Raw genomic sequence first — 18830 nt, 5'->3', positions numbered from 1 at the left:
GCCTTTGATCTGCAGTGGACCAGAAACAGCTGCATTTTTAAATTGTGTTATTTGCGTTTTCTTTTTTTAATTATGAATGTATAGGAATTATTTCTTCATTCTTGAATTTTCGAATCTTTATGAATAATGAAGTATTTGAGTAAGTGGTGAGAAAATCGGTACAATAATCATGTTCAGTACGTGGGTGAAGGAAAAAATCTTTATTTTCTGTTATTTTATTCCAAAATGTTTTTAAATTATTATCATTTAGAACACTGTATCTGGTTAAATTTTCTCCATTTGGGGAAGGAAAAAATCTTTATTTTCTGTTATTTTATTTCAAAATGTTTTTTTAAATTCCCATCATTTAGAACACTGTATCTGGTTAAATTTTCTCCATTTGGGGAAGGAAAAAAATCTTTATTTTCTGTTATTTTATTTCAAAATGTTTTTTTTAAATTCCTATCATTTAAAACACTGTATCTGGTTAAATTTTCTCCATTTGGGGAAGGAAAAAATCTTTATTTTCTGTTATTTTATTTCAAAATGTTTTTAAATTATTATCATTTAGAACACTGTATCTGGTTAAATTTTCTCCATTTGGGGAAGGAAAAAATCTTTATTTTCTGTTATTTTATTTCAAAATGTTTTTTTTAAATTCCTATCATTTAGAACACTGTATCTGGTTACATTTTCTCCATTTGGGGCTGATGTCACTTGTCAACTGTGTGTTTTTTGGAAATCAATCTCAAATAGTTGCTAGTCTAGTGGTAACAGTAGTAGTAGTAGACGGATACTTTTGTCTTTGTAACGGCTCTTATTTAGAACACTGTATCTAGATTTCGTGTGTTTTTTGGAAATCAATCTCAAATAGTTGCTAGTCTAGTGGTAACAGTAGTAGTAGACGGAGACTTTTGTCTTTGTAACGGCTCTAAGAATCTTCTGAACTGCTGCTACTGGTGCTAGATTTCGTGGAAGACGGGTTGACTCTCTGCTCCATGTTCATATCCAAGTTCTGAAAAAAAAAATGGCGATAGAAGTGTAATTTCTCTTGGAAACATCTGATCATTTGCTATTCTTAAATATTTATCTTATATAAGGCACTTTGTTTATCCAATCAAGAAGGCCTATAGTCCATTTCTTTTAGCGATGCATATGTGTACCGACTCGCGGCGGTGCCCTTTTAGCTCGGAAAAGTTTCCGGATCGCTGATTGGTTGGATAAGATAATTCTAACCAATCAGCAATCCGGAAACTTTTCCGAGCTAACAGGGCACTGCCGCGAGTCGGTGCAAATATGCATCGCTAAAAGAAATGGACTATAGTTGTACTTAAACATGCTGCAAAAAATAATAGCATCAGTAGCAATTGCCAAGGTTAGTTAGGAATATTATATATGTAATGAATTTCCAAAGCATGTTTTATGCCAATTGCATATAAGAGCGATAAAACTATTGCAGGCAGTTGCCTTAAGAGGCTGCAAAAAAGAAAAAAAAAAAGAAGACAGCCTTTGGTCAGTTGAAAACATAATCAGAAACTGGAAACAACTAGGTATAGCCCAAAAACTTTGACATGCTCCGCCCACAAGCATCGTGATTGGATGCCACTGAAATGTTCTTTGCTCTGCTGTGGCTCGCTTTGGTCGCAAATGAACATTATCTCATTGCTCCTCCATTTGTAAATAATCAGAGCAACTGAGCGATTTTCTTTGGTTGTCACTGTCTGCAGCAAAAAATCTTTAACATGCTCCGCCTACAAGCATCATGATTGGCTGCCACCTTCTCACAGCTCATTCATGTAAATATAAGAATGATAATGATTAAACATAGTATAAGTAATTATGATACTTTAATAGTGACCCATGCTGCTCGTGAGCGCAGTAGGTCCATGTACCACTTGCCAGAACAGAGGAGCAATGAGATAACGTTCATTTGCGAGCAAAGCGAGCCACAGCAGAGCAAAGAACATTTGAGTGGCGTCCAGTCACAATGCTTGTGGGCGGAACATGTTAAAGATTTTTTGCCGCACACAATTGCAGCTGAAGAAACTTGCTCAGTTCTTCTGTTTATTCACGAACAGAGGAGCAATGAGATAACGTTCTTTTGCGAGCAAAGCCAGCCACGGCAGGGCAAAGACCATTCAATTGGTGTCCAATCACGATGCTTATGGATGGAGAATGTTAAAGATTTTTTGCTGCACACCCTGGCGGGTGAAGAAACTCGCTCAGTTCTTCTGTTTATTCACTTACCTTCCCTTTCCGTTTGTTCTTCTTCTTGCGGTACATCATGATGCCACCAATTATGAGAGCGACGCCGAGTATTCCACCAAGTGTTCCCAGGACGATGGCCAGGGTGTTGTCCGTTGCAAGCTTGTCATCGATGGCAGTCACGGCCTCTCCAAGACCCTGAAAATTGAGTCTTTTTAAATGAAGTACCCTCGAGATTAGCTATACAGCCTATTCACATACTTTCTTATGTACTCTCATGTAATGCATGCTGCGAAATGTACATGTGTACTCATAAACTGCTCATTATTATTATTATTATTATTATTATTATTATTATCTAACCTATAACCATAGTTGGAAAAGCAATATGCTATAAGCCCAAGGGCCCCAACAAGGAAAAATAGCCCAGTGAGGAAAGGAAATAAGGAAATAAATAAACTGCGAAAGAAGTACTGGGTAGTTAGAATAACACAAGATTAGAATAGTTCTTCGTAAATAAACTATAAAAAGAGACTTATGACAGAGAGAGAGAGAGAGAGAGAGAGAGAGAGAGAGAGAGAGAGAGAGAGAGAGAGAGAGAGAGCGAGAGAGCACTATTTGTCTGTTGGTTTTCAAGAGTAACCCCAAGCTTCAGTGACCATTAAAATGGGAATTTAAGTATCGTAATGCAACAGATGGGGCTTCCCCTCTCAATCCTATCTGTGTGCTTCATTTACTTTCTTTCTCTCAAAGATTTACGACTAGCCCAGCCTTGTGATCGTCTAAGATTAAAAAGTAGGGTGTAACCTTTATCGACATTGCTTGAAAATATTATTATTATATTTTTTTTTCTTTTCCCCCCCCCCCCCCCTCTCTCTCTCTCTCTCTCTCTCTCTCTCTCTCTCTCTCTCTCTCTCTCTCTCTACACACATGCTCTTATGTGTCTCTCTTTCTCTATATCTATGTATATATATATATATATATATATATATATATATATATATATATATATATATATACACACATTATATATATATATATATATTATATTATATACATACATTTATATATATATATATATATATATATATATATATATATATATATATTATATACATACATTTATATATATATATATATATATATATATATATATATATATATATATATATATATACATATATATATATATATATATATATATATATATATATATATATATGTGTGTATATATATATATATATATGTGTGTATATATATACATATATATATATATATATATATATACATATATATATATATATATATATATATACTGTATATATATATAAACTTACATAAAACAATAGTACAGTATTCATAATAATGACAAAGATAATGAGTTAGAAAAAAAATAATATAAATTTCTCAATCATTCTACTGCTTTTCCAACTAGGGTTGTAGCTTAGCGATTAATAATAATAGCAACAACAACAACAACAACAATGACAAATACAACAACAACAACAACAACAACAATAATAATAATAATAATAATAATAATAATAATAATAATGATGATAATAATAATAATAATAAAGAGATGACCAAGTATTGAGATATAGATTAATAATGTCAGATTTTTGCTTGGAATGAATACAATTCCTCCGTTCAGAATCACTCTCAAGGGATATTGTAAGACATATTCAACAGTACAGTACAGTCCAGTTCAAAAGTATCTCATCACTCTCTAGCAGATGTCGCCTGACTGTTGACTGCGACTGTACTTATGATTTACTGGCAGTAGGAGTTGATCTGAAAGCAAGTCTGTGCAATGCGTTGTACCTTGGTCGTGGGTCAAGATTTTAGACAAACTATTACAGAGGGGAAGATGACATTAGCCGTGGGAGAGAGGTCGATGCGAGATATTCATATTCCTTTATTGGAAATTTTCAATTTATCCTCTATTAACTCATTTTACTAATTTCTTTCCTCAAATTTGGTTAAGTGATATGTAAGCCTATACATTTAAGTTTGATTTTTTCATGTCATTCATTTGCTATCTTTATCTGTGTTATCAACATCTGCTTTTCAAGATTGTCGACCACAAATGAGTAAAATTTTAGATGACAAAAATAACAATGATTGTTATGAATAGAATTCATCTGGTCAGAAACTTATTCTTCCAGTACATTACAAATGTGATTTACTGGATATTCACATAACATGCACTCACTCATACAGGGAACATTATAAACTTGTATAAGGTGATCTCTTACCTTAACTACTTCGTTCACATCCTTGTTAAAGGCTGCGACATCCATGTGATTTATAACGAAGGATGTATCCTCCTCAATTTTTGTGCTGACATCTGTTAATTCTGTAGAGTTTTCACGAACAGAGGTAAGGTCGTTCATTGAAACTTCTTCCATGACTAGAATTTTTGCAGAAATATCTTTGATATTTTCTAGAACTTTTTTCAACCGCTTACAGAGGGTATCTGTGTCCGGTGTGCATATTTCGGGGTCCTCTTTCGCCATGAATTTTCCCAACATGACTTTGCGAAGGAAATAGAGGGGAAGAATTCTCTGCTCTGCATTTAGTGTTTTTTCTAGTGTGGCAGTTGTGGTTGTCGTTACTTCGCTGGTACTTGTAGATGCTGTTGGTACCTCTGTACTCACTGTACCTGGTGTACTAGTCGGCGGTTCCACATCATTCACAAACTTTTGCAATTTTGTTAAAGTTGTGTTCATGGCTTTAAGCTCCTTCTGAATTTGTTCCCAGATCTCGTCATCTGGTAAAACCTGTTCAGTCGTCGTAGGAGTTTGAGGTGTTGTTACAGCCGTAGGTTTTTGAGTTGTCCCTGATGATGATGAGGCTGGTGTTGTCACTGCTGGACTGGTTGTTGTTGGTGGAGAGGCTGCAGTTGTAGTTGATGGAGGGGCTGCAGTTGAAGTTGGTGGAGAGGCTGCAGTTGTAGTTGTTGGAGGGGCTGCAGTTATAGTTGTTGGTGGAGAGACTGCAGTTGTAGTTGTTGGAGGGGCTGTAGTAATAGTTGTTGTTGTTGTAGGGGCTGCAGTTGAAGTTGCTGTTGGAGGGGCTGCAGTTATAGTTGTTGTTGTTGTAGGGGCTGCAGTTGAAGTTGTTGGAGGGGCTGCAGTTGAAGTTGTTGGAGGGGCTGCAGTTGTAGTTATTGTTGTAGGGGCTGCAGTTGTAGTTGTTGTTGTAGGGGCTGCAGTTGAAGTTGTTGTTGGAGGGGCTGCAGTTGTTGTTATTGTAGTTGTAGTTGTTGTTGGAGATATTGTGGTTGTAGTGACTGTTGTTGTTGGAGTGGTTGTAGTACTTGATGGTTCAGGTTCAGGTTCAGGTTCAGGTCCAGGATCATCTCCCACTGAGTTTGATGTGTAGATTACAGAATTTTCAAGTTTAGAAGGGTTGGGTGCTCTTTGAGAAGTAGCTATATCCAGACCTGAAATTAAGGTAAAAATAGATTCATTATGATGATGTGATTTTAACTTCTGAGAAATGTAAGCTCATCGCAACCGGGAGCTTATAGGTAGTGGGTTGGCCATGGCACCAGCCGCCCGTCGGGATACTACCGCTAGAGAGTCATGGGGTTCTTTGACTGGCCAGACAGTACTACATTGGATCCTTCTCTCTGGTTACGGTTCTTTCCCTTTGCTTACACAGCCAACGAATAGTCTGGCATATTCTTGACAAGAATCTCCTCTGTCTTCATACATCTGATAACACTGAGATTACCATACAATTCTTCTTCCCCCAAGGGGTTAACTACTGCACAGTAATTGTTCAGTGGCTACTTTCCTCTTGGTATGGGTAGAAGAAAATCTTTTAGCTATGGTAAGCAGCTTTTCTAGAAGGACACTCCAAAATCAAACCATTGTTCTCTAGTCTTGGGTAGTGCCATAGCATCTGTACCATGTTCTTCCACTGTCTTGGGTTAGAGATCTCTTGCTTGAGGGTATACTCGGGTACACTACTCTATCTAATTTCTCTTCCCCTTGTTTTGTTAAAGTATATATAGTTTATATAGGAAATATTTATTGTAATGTTACTGTTCTTAAAATATTTTATTTTACCTTGTTTCCTTTCCTTACTGGGCTATTTTCCCTGTTGGGGACCCCTGGGCTTATATCATCCTGCTTCTCCAACTTGGGTTTTAGCTTAGCAATTAATAATAATAATAATAATAATAATAATAATAATAATAATAATCTATATCTCTGAGACATCTTGGTGGTCTGAAATCAACGCACCATCCCCCTGAAAAAAGGTTAGGTTAGTTAAGGTTAGATTAGGCAGATTTAGGTTAGGTAAAACAAAGTGATCTGCGATGAAAGTAGGTTAGGTTATGAAAGCTTAGGGAAGCTAAAGATAGGTTAGGTTAGGTTACAGAAGGTACAGTTGGGTAATGAAAGATAAGGATAGATTAGCTTAGGTAATGCTAGCTTAAAAAATATAGATATGTTAGACAAACTAAGATAAGCTAGGCAGGGCAAGGCAAGGAATAGTTAGATAGCTTGGTTAGGTTAGGTTATATATATATATATATATATATATAACTATATATATATATTATAATGCGTAAGGCCTAAAATATACTAATATTGAATTACCATTATTCAGTGTGGCTGTGCTGGCATCGTGAACTACTATTCCCAGCAGCAGGAGAACTGTCGCAAGCAGAAAATGATGTTGCTCTCCGTGCCTGGAATTAGAGAAAGAAAACGGGATTAGTTTGGGGTTTTAGTGGGGGGAGCTTTTACAATTTTTAAAGGCCGCTCAGAATGGAAGAGGCTAGGGACAGTGACAATGCCCTAGCTTGCAGGACAATGTTATAGCTACCAGGACAATGCTCTAGAGACTGTATATATATATATATATATACATATATAAATATGTATACAATATATATATATATATATATACATATATAAATATGTATACAATATATATATATATATATATATACATATATAAATATGTATACAATATATATATATATATATATACATATATATAAATATGTATACAATATATATATATATATATATACAATACATATATATATATATATATAAAATATGTATATATATATATATATATAGTAGTCTACATAAGGAAAATTGAAAGTTGTGTATATGTAAAAATGCTCAACAGTTTCGTCCGCTACTGGACCTCTTCTTGGAGCGTTTATTATACAAAATAAACGCTCCAAGAAGAGGTCCAGTGGCGGACGAAACTGTTGAGCATTTCTACATATACACAACTTTCAATTTTCCTTATGTAGACTACTATATATTGACTTATCTTTGTGCTGAGGAAGATTACATCTGTAATATATATATATATATATATATACATACATATATATATATATATATATATAAAAATGATCAGCGCCCAAGCTCCCTTTCCAGCCAAGCTAGGACCAGGAAGAGCCAGGCAATGGCTGCTGATGACTCAGCAGGTAGACCTATAGGCTCCCCCATACCCTACATCCTTAGCTCATAGGGATGGTAAAGTTGTAGACACAACAAGAAACTATCGAACTTGAGCGTGACTCGAACCCTAGTCTGACAGATTGCTAAAGTATACACCGATCCTTGTTCTTGAATATCCTTGCTTTCTCATTCCCTCCCCCCCTTTTTTTTTACCTTTTCACTGCCTTTCAATGACTTTTCAACAACTTTCCACTGCCTTTTCAATGACTTTTCAACGACTCTCACCCCCCTTTTCAATGACTTTTCAACGACTCTCACCCCCTTTTCAATGACTTTTCAACGACTCTCACCCCCTTTTCAACGACTTTTCAGTGACTTTTCAATTACTTTTCAGTGATTTTCAATGACTATTCAACGACTTTTCATTACCTTTTCAATGACTTTTCAGTGACTTTTCATCGACTTTTCAGGGACTTTTCAACAACTTTTCAACGACTTTCACCGCCTTCCCAATGACTTTACAACGACTTTACACTGCCTTTTCAATTACTTTTCAACAATTTGCAGTGACTTTTCAATGACTTTCAGTGATTTTCAATGATTTTTCAATGACTTTTCACTACCTTTTCAATGACTTTTCAACGACTCTTCAGTGACTTTTCAATGACTTTTCATTGCCTTTTCAACGACTTTAATGACTTTTCACCACCTTTTCAACAACTTCCTTTTGCTTCTATTTTTTCACTTCACTAATTTTGAAATATTGAATGTTTTAAAGGCTACTCGTTAGCGGCAGAGCTATGATCTGGGTGGACCAGGCAATGGCCGACTCAAAGGGTAGACTTTTTGTGGTAAATATCGGCCCTGAACGGAGCTTGAACTCCGGTCCCATAGGATGTGAGTCATGAGGATCTCTATCAAGCTTGTGGTGGCCTAATGGAATAGTCTCTGCCTGTCGACCTGTAGGACAGGGGTTCAAGATTCGCTCAAGGTCGATAGTTTCTTATAGTGTCTGCAACCTCACCATCCTTCTAAGCCAAGGATTGTTGAGGAGGGGGGGAGGTATCCTATTTGTCTACCTGCTATCAGCAGCCATTGCCTGGCCCTCCCTGGTCCTAGCTTGGGTGTAGATGGGACTTGGGTGCTGATCATATGTATCTATGGTTAGTCTCTAGTGTATTGTCACTGACCTTTTTGCCTTTGCTATTCACGAGCGACCTTTAAATCTTTGTGAACAATAACTTTTTATAACTAAATTTTTTGGGCTCTCAGTGTTTACCAGAATAACTTTCATTCATTTTATTCTTAATCTATATATATATATATATATATGTATATATAAATATATATTATATATATACAGTATATATATATATATATATTTATATACATATATATTATATATATATATATATATATGTATATATATATGTATATATATCTATATATATATGTAAATATATATGTATATATATAGATAGATATATATATATATATATATATATACTATATATATTATAGTCCCCTCTAAGACAAAGCCCTTAGACATGTCCTTGATTCATGTCTGGGTTTTGGCCAGTTTTCATCACCACGCTGGCCAACGGTGAACTGGTGATGGTGAGGGACTTTAGTCTGTCGATCACAGCAAACCAACCTAGTATGGGTGACCCTGACTAGTACAGCTCTGCTGATCATGGGGATACAGAAACTCTTTCACCACGTTAAGGTATCTTACTCAAATATATATATATACACACACACACACACATATATATATATATATACACACACACACACACACATATATATATATATATATACAATGTCTACTTTTACTTTTCAGTGTCTTAGGAATGCATTTTCTATCTATAAGCCTTTTCTTTTCTTAATTCTTTTACTGGCCAGATAATACTACATTGGATCCTTCTCTCTGGTTACAGTTCACCTTCCCTTTGCCTATACATGCACCGAATAGTCTGACCTGTTCTTTACTGATTCTTCTCTGACCTCATACATCTGACAACACTGAGATTACCAAACAATTTTTCTTCACCCAAGGGGTTAACTACTGCACTGCAATTGTTCAGTGGCTACTTTCCTCTCGGTAAGGTGTAGAAGAGACTCTTTAGCTATGGTAAGCAGCTCCTCTAGGAGAAGGACACTCCAAAATTAAAACCGTTGTTCTCTAGTCTTGGGTAGTGCCATAGCCTCTGTAACAGGGCCTTCCACTGTCTCTGGGTTTATAGTTCTCTTGCTTGAGGGTACACTCGGGCACACTATTTTATCTTATATCTTATTTCTCTTTTCCTCTTGTTTTGTTAAAGATTTTATAATTTATATAGGAAATATTTATTTCAACGTTGTTATGGTTCTTAAAATATTTAGATTTTCCTTGTTTCCTTTCCTCACTGGGCTATTTTCGTTGTTGGGGCCCCTGGGCTTATAGCATCTTGCTTTTTCCAACTAGGGTTATAGCTTAGCAAGTAATAATGCTAATAATATATTTAACGTGAGGCCACCAACCTAGCAAACGGTAGCCATTCTGCAACTTTTTAATGTGAAGCACAAAAATGTATGTTCAGTAAATTTTGCTTTTCCAACTAGGGTTGTAGCTTAGCTTTGTAACAACAACAACAACAATAAAAATAAAAATAAAAATAAAAATAATAATAAAATGCAGAAGGTATTACAGTATGTAAAAATACAAACGTAAAAACATGAAAATGTGTATAAATTTTTTTTTTAACGGTTAGAATGTGGGAGACTAATGTCTGTTAGTTATATAATACCCCGCCCTGTTTTGCTTGATTTCAGCACATGGCCTAATGTGAATTTAGCTAAAGAGACATTCGGTAGAGAGCATGCTTTCGCCATGCCAAGCAGAATAATTTTACTCTTAATACCACTGCGTGCTTGTATTTCGACGTATTTTCTTCAATATCTAATGGATTTGTCCTTGGACCATACACCACATGTCCACCAAGTTTCGTTGAAATTGCTTCTCTAGTTTTTGTGTAATGGTGTTCACAAACAAAAATTAAACTAAAGAATATTTGCAATTCACTCAACATTGCGATTATTTTCAAAGTACCGCTGCGTACTTGTGCTTTGATATACTTCATCCAAAATGGTACAGATTTATCCTTAGTACATACACAACATGTATACCAAGTTTGGTCAAAATGGTCACAGTAGTTTTTTGTGTAAACGTGCTCAGAAACAAACAATAAACTAAGATTTTGGCGAAAGCAATGATACAAGAAATTTGTCCACGAGGTTAGTTGTGGACCTCTTAGCTAGTTCTGTAGTTGAATTACAAAAAGAAAAATCATAAATCATATTACTCAAAACAAAAGCTCCATTTAAATAGAGTTGGATCACACCGGAGAATGCGTTCTCAAAAAAAAAAAAAAAAAAAAAAAAAAAAAAAACTTATCAACATGTTAATATTCTACTCTAAATTTAAACAAAAATTAACAGAATATATTTTTCTAATTACATGTAAAAATTTTAAACCACTACAACACGATATAGAAGCAGAGGTACATCTTGACAATCCCCCAAAAAATAAAAATTAATAAAAAATTAAAATGAATGGTTCTTAACGGACACAGAGATCCGAGAACACCTTTACCATGGCTAGCAGATTCGATAGTCTAACTGGCGAAGGTGCCTCTGTTAACATTTATTTTTACATTCTCTGATAACGTCATAATCATTATCTCAACATTTTTTAAGAATTAATTTAGGAGTGGCGAACTGCTTCTCCCTCCCCTTATATTTTTTTTAATCTATAAAGGAGAACAATGGTACTGATTGTTACTATCTAACGTCATGGAGATTATCTGAGGAAATGCTCTGAAATAACACTAGTCTCTCTCTCTCTCTCTCTCTCTCTCTCTCTCTCTCTCTCTCTCTCTTTTGCTTTCATTATTTCCTGTCTATCTAAACTAATACATGAAGACACAGTATATTAATAGTCCTACAAAAATATTAATAAAGTGTAAAAGTCTCTCTCTCTCTCTCTCTCTCTCTCTCTCTCTCTCTCTCTCTCTATTCATAACGGATATAACACTCTATGAACAAATTGTTGAATGATCTGGGTATGTTGAATGTGTGGTACTTCCAAAGTTCAAACTTGCAGCGAGTGTTTTTTATGTTGAACAGGCTGGCATGTCTCTTTTTTTAATAGATTTTTATATCAAAGATCTATTTTATTGTTTTTACTGTTTTTGAAAATATTTTATATCAATTATTCATCATTTTGTCATTTATGTTTATTTATTTCCTTATTTCCTTTTCATCATACAGGGCTATTTTTCACCGTTGGAGCCCTTGGACTTATAGCATCCTGCTTTTCTAACTAGGCTTGTAGCTCAACTAATAATAATAATAATGATAATAATAATAATAATAATAATAATAATAATAATAATAATAATAATAATAATAATAATAATTATATTGATAATAATATACAGTTAAGCATTACATTTTTGTGTATGGGTTATACATAGGCCTACAAGACAGTGTTAAGCTGAATAATAAAAATGCTAGTATTTTTTGTTCAGTAATGTCTCATTTGCGTATCATACCGAAGCTTAAGTGATTGATAGATATAATATTTAGCTATGTATCATATTTATTTATTTATTTATTTATTTATTATATATCTATTTATGCATTTATATATTTATTTATTTATTTATACAAAGTGTGGATCAACAAGATGCCTTAGGCCTAAGCAATATCAATGGCCAGTTTTACCTCTTGGTTGGAGTCTTAAGAAGCACCCTTTTGATAAAGATAACGACGAAAGGTGGAAGGAGAGATCAAGATAAGAAATATATGAAAAGGAGAAAGAGGAAAGTGATAGAAGCTGATAAAAAAGAGGAAGTAGCCAAACGGAGAACGAAGAGCAGAAGAGAAGAACTATAAGACTAGTAAGAAACTATAATTGCATGCGGTTGAAATATGTTTATCATCATTGAATACAACAGCGCCTAGAATTTTTTCAAAAGGTTTAACATTTATCTCATTATGATAGTTATCTTATTGTGGACATTATCACCAGACAGTTATAGATACGTCGAAGGAAAAAAGTAACCGCTATCAAAAGGCTTGGGAGTTATTTTCCTTGTCAGAGAACACCAACGTGCAGTGTGGAATTTTGACTTTTGCTGGTAACTATAATGTCTTGTGAGTCTTTTGGAAATATCCTGTTTCCTTTCTTGGATTTTTTAATCTGTGGCTCATATCTCTTTTCTTATATTACAAACGTTTTATTTTATTTTACTGATTATATACTAAGACGAATCAGCTACGTCTGTTCTTCTGTGACCCCATATAGGAACTCTTGCATCATCTTTGATGTTTAATTTTATCTTCCTTACACACACACACCACGCACACACACACAACCACACACACACACACACACACATATATATATATATATATATATATGTGTGTGTGTGTGTGTGTGTATACATACATACACACACATATATATATACACATTTGTATATTATATATATATATATATATGTATATATATACACACACACACATATATGTGTGTGTGTGTGTGGTTGTGTGTGTGTGCGCGTGTGTATGTAAAGAAGATAAAATTAAATATGATGTATGTACACTACATCATACATACATACATATGTGAGTGTACAGTATGTATTCAAGTATACATATATATCATCATCATCATCTCCTACGCCTATTGACGCAAAGGGCCTCGGTTAGATTTCGCCAGTCGTCTCTATCTTGAGCTTTTAAATCAATACTTCTCCATTAATCATCATCTACTTCACGCTTCATAGTCCCCAACCATGTAGGCCTGGGTCTAACCAACTCTGCTAGTACCTTATGGAGCCCAGCTAAATGTCTGGTGAAACTGATCTCTCTTGGGGAGTGCGAAGAGCATGACCAAACCATCTCCACTTACCCCTCATCATGATCTCATCCACATATGGCCCTCGAGTAATCTCTCTCTTATAATTTCATTTCTAATCCTGTCCTGCCCATTTAACTCCCAATATCCTTCTATGGGCTTTGTTCTCAAATCTACAAAATCCGTTGGAGATTGTTTCATTGTCATACCATGACTCATGTCTATAGAGTAACACCGACCTCACTAAACTGATATATAGCCTCATTTTTTTTATGTAATTTCAGGCGATTTGATTTCCAAATTTTACTTAACCTAGCCATTATCTGAATTGCCTTTTTTATATTAATTAAACTCCAATTCTAAAGATCCTTTATTGGAGATCATACTTCCTAAATATTTAAATGATTCTACCACATTAATCCTTTCTCCTTCCAATGATATTTTCATCTTTCATTGCATATTCCGTTCTCATCATATCTGTCTTTCTTCTATTTATCTTGAGCCCAACCTCGTGTGATATTTCATGCATTCTGGTTAGCAAGCAGAATACACACACACACACACACACACCACACTATATATATATATATATATATATCATCATCAGACGTTACCAGTCCACTGCAGAACAAAGGCCTCATGCATGCTCTTCACACTTGCATCTTTTTTATTGTTTTCTTCATAGCCAGTCCACACCCGCAAACTTTTCTTTGTTCGTTTATCAATCGTCTTCTCTTTCTCTCCCCCTGCTTCTTTTGCAATCTCAAGGGACATATTCTGTTATTCTTAAGTCTGTCTATTATCTGTTATTTTCATTATATATATATATATATATATATACTGGTATATATACACAGCATACATATATACACTGGTATATAGTATATATATATATACTGTATATTTAGTACTGGTACACACACACACACACATATATATATATATATATATGTATATTACACACACACACACACACACACACATATATATATATATATATATAACATATACATATATCATCTACAGAGTATCATAACGATCGATAGAATTAAAACTATGTTAATGACATCAACATAAATGACATTGTAGGGACCCCTATGTGTGTCCACACTTTTAAACCCATATTTGATGGTCCTTGCAAAGGCTGAATCTTTAGTCTTTTTCTTATATCGATAAACAATCTCCTGAGCGTGGAATAGTCTTCCTTTGTTGTGATCGTTGCCAATTTTTAAGCAAGTCGGTTGTGAATTAACAAATATGTGAGTACGGTAATTTATTTTTTATGTATATTTACATTTTTTTTCTTTAATTTTATATTGATTTTTTTTTATAAATGTCCTTACAAGAATGCTGATATTTCGTTTAGTGTTGAACAACGTGTGCCAGTTGTTTGAAAATTTTCACTGGAGTTTTATTTTCGCGGTAAGGGTTTTAGTGCGTAGAATATAACTTACGGCGTATATTTAATAGAATTTGACTAGATTACCCTTAGAAATAATATCTAACGAACTATAACCAACACAGATGAAAATTTTATGAATAAAGAGTTCAATTTTGTGATGAGACATTCGAAAATCGCGAATTAAAAACCCGCGCGAATTTGGGTAACGTCGCCAAGTCTAAAAATATACACAGCAAGAATTTCCCGTTTTACGTTTGTTAAATATTTTGTTTATTTTTTTTGTGATGGTGAAATCATTTTGAAAGTTTCATAATTTCATTTGTATATAAAATATATTACCAACAAATCTTGATTTCAGGGAATTCACAAAGTACTTTTATTATCGGTTTTTCATTGAGTAAATTGTTTAATTTATTTTTTTTGGAAGACTTATTTAATTGTAGGCATTTCTTGAACGATATGAAGGATTTTGGGCAATCTATAGAAAATTCAAAGATTTAGTTCGACCTATTGATGTAGTAGATGCCAAAAATATAGAATATATATAGTAGAGTTATATATATACTATATATATATATATGTGTGTGTGTGTGTGTGGGTGTGTGTGTGTATGTGTCGTGCGTATATATATATATTGTATGGGTGTGTGTGTGTATGTGTGTTGTGCGTATATATATATGTTATATATATATAGTATATATTAATTATATATATATATATATATTAGTATATATGTATATATATATTTATATATATACAGTATACATACATACATATATATATAATATATATATATAAATATATATAGTATATATGTATAGTATATATATATATTTATATATATACATTAATATATATATTATAGATATATTATATTATATATATGTGAATATATATAGTATATATATAAATATATATATATATATATATATATCCAGTATATATATTTATATATATCCAGTATATATATTTATATATATAAATATATATATAGTATATATATACATATATATTTATATATATACAGTATATATATATATATATAATGTATATACATATATACAGTATATATATATATATATATGTGTGTGTGTGTGTGTATATATATATATATATATATAGTGTTGAACTCTTACAGGTTAAATTCTCTTGCTTAATACCAGTTTTACTTTGAACGTTAAATTTCACCACTTTCAGTAACTCTTCACTTTCCCCAATCATCTTGGTCTCTAAGCCGATTACTTATCACCAAAGCGAATAGATTAATCAATCCTTATCTATCTTGTGTGAACGTTAGATGCAATACGAGGTCAGTTTGAATTTAAATAGAGTTCTTAAGATGTTAGTTTATACGTTAACGTCGGTCTAGGCTAGTCCCATACCTTAGCATACCTTACCCTTGAGTAGCCACTGGTCTATTTAGGACATTTCACTTCGTTTTACTTACTTTATTTATTTAGAACGAACACACACACACACACACACACACACATATATATATATATATATATATATGTGTGTGTGTGTGTGTGTGTGTAAGTACTGAAGCCCATTGTATTTGTGAAGAGACTCGACACTAGCAGGAATTTACGCATTAATATTATTATTATTATTATTATTATTATTATTATTATTAGAATGTACGCATTATTATTATTATTATTATTATTATTATTATTATTATTATTAACTAAGATACAACCCTTATTGGAAAAACAGGATGCTATATGCCAAAGGGCTCCAACAGGAAAAATAGCCCAGTGAGGAAAGGAAATAAGGAAACAATTAAGCTACAAGAGAAGTAATGAACAATCAAATTAAAATATTTTAAGAACAGTAACAACATTAAATTAGATCTTTTATATAAAAACTATTAATAATTTCAAAACAAACAAGAGGGAGAGAATTAAGATATAACAGCATGCCCGAGTGTACCCTCAAGCAAGAGAACTCTAATCCAATACAGTGGAAGGACATGGTATAGAGGCTATGCCACTACCCAAGACTAAAGGTTTAAAGGTTTAAAGGCCGCTCATGAATGGTAGAGGCAAGGGACAGTGACATAGCTTTATCAAGCAGGACAGTGCCCTAGAGACTGCCCATATTAGATATGATCAATGCTCAAGCCCCCTCTCCACCCAGCTTGGACTAAGGAGGGCCAGGCAATGGCTGCTGAGGACTCAGCAGATAGACCTACAAGGCTCCCCCAAACCCCCCATCCTTAGCTCACAAGGATGATGAGGTTGCAGTGACCAAAGGAACTAACGAATTTGAGCGAGACTCGAACCCCAGTCTGGCAATCACCAGGCCACCAGAACAATGGTTTGATTTTGGGAGTGTCTACTCCTAGAAGAGCTGCTTTCCCAATTTGGTCAAAGCTGGAATAAAATATTAAATGTTCAAATTCAATATGTAGGCCTATGTTCACCCTTGTGGTATTTTATTTAGGGAAAGCCAAAGATGAAGAGTTTTGCTTATTGAAATTAGATAGCAGTTTTTTTTTTCCGGGTCTTCAAGGGAAAGATAACTAGACCATGTTCGAACAACGGAAAGATAACTAGACCATGTTCGAACAACGGAAAGATAACTAGATAATTTTCGAACAACGGAAAGATAACTAGACCATGTTCGAACAACGGAAAGATAACTAGACATGTTCGAACAACGGAGAGATATCTAGACCATGTTCGAACAAAAGTAAGATAACTAGACCATGTTCGAACAAAGGTAAGATAACTAGACCATGTTCTAGCAACGGAAAGATAACTAGCCCATGTTCGAACAACGTTAAGATAACTATACCACGCTCCAGCAACGGAAAGATAACTAGACCATGTTCGAACAAAGGTAAGATAACTAGACCATGTTCGAACAACGGAAAGATAACTAGACCATGTTCGAACAAAGGTAAGATAACTAGACCATGTTCTAGCAACGGAAAGATAACTAGATAATTTTCGGACGGAAAGATAACTAGACCATTTTCGAACAACGGAAAGATAACTAGACCATGTTCGAACTGAAAGATAACTAGACCATGTTCAAACAAACGTAAGATAACTGTGTTCAGTGTCCATCTTTTCTAATATCTTTAATCATATTTACTACCAATGTTATCATCTCTGAAAAGGTTGTTTATTTTGGACTGTTTACTTATGTTAAATTTGTTAATATAAATAAGTTGTGTGGCATTTTCGTGAAATATTTTGTTATAATATTTGTGGCTTGTGAATTATTATTATTATTATTATTATTATTATTATTATTATTATTATTAATTGCTAAGCTACAACCCTAGTTGGAGAAACAGAATGCTATAAGCGCAAGGGCTACAACAGGGAAAATAGCCTAGTGAGGAAAGGAAAGAAGGAAAAAATAAATATTTTAAGAATAACATTAAAATAAATATCTCTTATATAAACTATAAAAACTTTAATGGCAACAGTCATCAGACTCTCTCTCTCTCTCTCTCTCACTCTCTCTCTCTCTCTCAGGTAGCTTGGGGTTAGCAGATACATAAAAACAAGAGAATAACGAATCCATTTATTAGTTTCTTACATATACGCATCTTATGCAATACATTTAAAAAATGGACATAGTAAACATATAATCTAATTGAACTTCAACAAAATACGTAACATAGATTAGAGAATTCGAATTAAATTTCTTTATGTTTTTGAATTAAGTTAAAATGTTTGTGAATCCAGAAATGAGGGGTTTATTATAATTGATTTTGTGAGTTTAAAAAGTATGTATATATATATATATATATATACATATATATATATAATATATATATATATATATATATACAACATATATATATATGTATATATATACACATATATATATGTTGTATATATATATATATATATATACACAGCATATATATATG

At 33.5% G+C, this 18830-nt stretch overlaps 1 protein-coding gene across 1 annotated transcript; it reads right to left on the bottom strand.

Annotated features, from left to right (window-relative positions):
• Positions 1 to 499: 499 nt before the first annotated feature.
• Positions 500 to 16156, bottom strand: LOC137627309 (uncharacterized). Its single transcript, XM_068358391.1, has 6 exons — positions 16072 to 16156; positions 6801 to 6929; positions 5445 to 5632; positions 4443 to 5213; positions 2227 to 2382; positions 500 to 994 (listed from the first exon to the last, which is right to left on the bottom strand). The coding sequence occupies exons 1-6, from the start codon at positions 16154 to 16156 to the stop codon at positions 911 to 913; spliced, it is 1413 nt and encodes a 470-aa protein (XP_068214492.1). The 3' UTR covers positions 500 to 910.
• Positions 16157 to 18830: the final 2674 nt, after the last annotated feature.

This window comes from Palaemon carinicauda, chromosome 35 (genome assembly GCF_036898095.1).
Source record: "Palaemon carinicauda isolate YSFRI2023 chromosome 35, ASM3689809v2, whole genome shotgun sequence".
NCBI lineage: Eukaryota > Metazoa > Arthropoda > Malacostraca > Decapoda > Palaemonidae > Palaemon > Palaemon carinicauda.
Note: the sequence above shows the minus strand (reverse complement) of the source record. Positions and strands in the feature narration are given on the sequence as shown.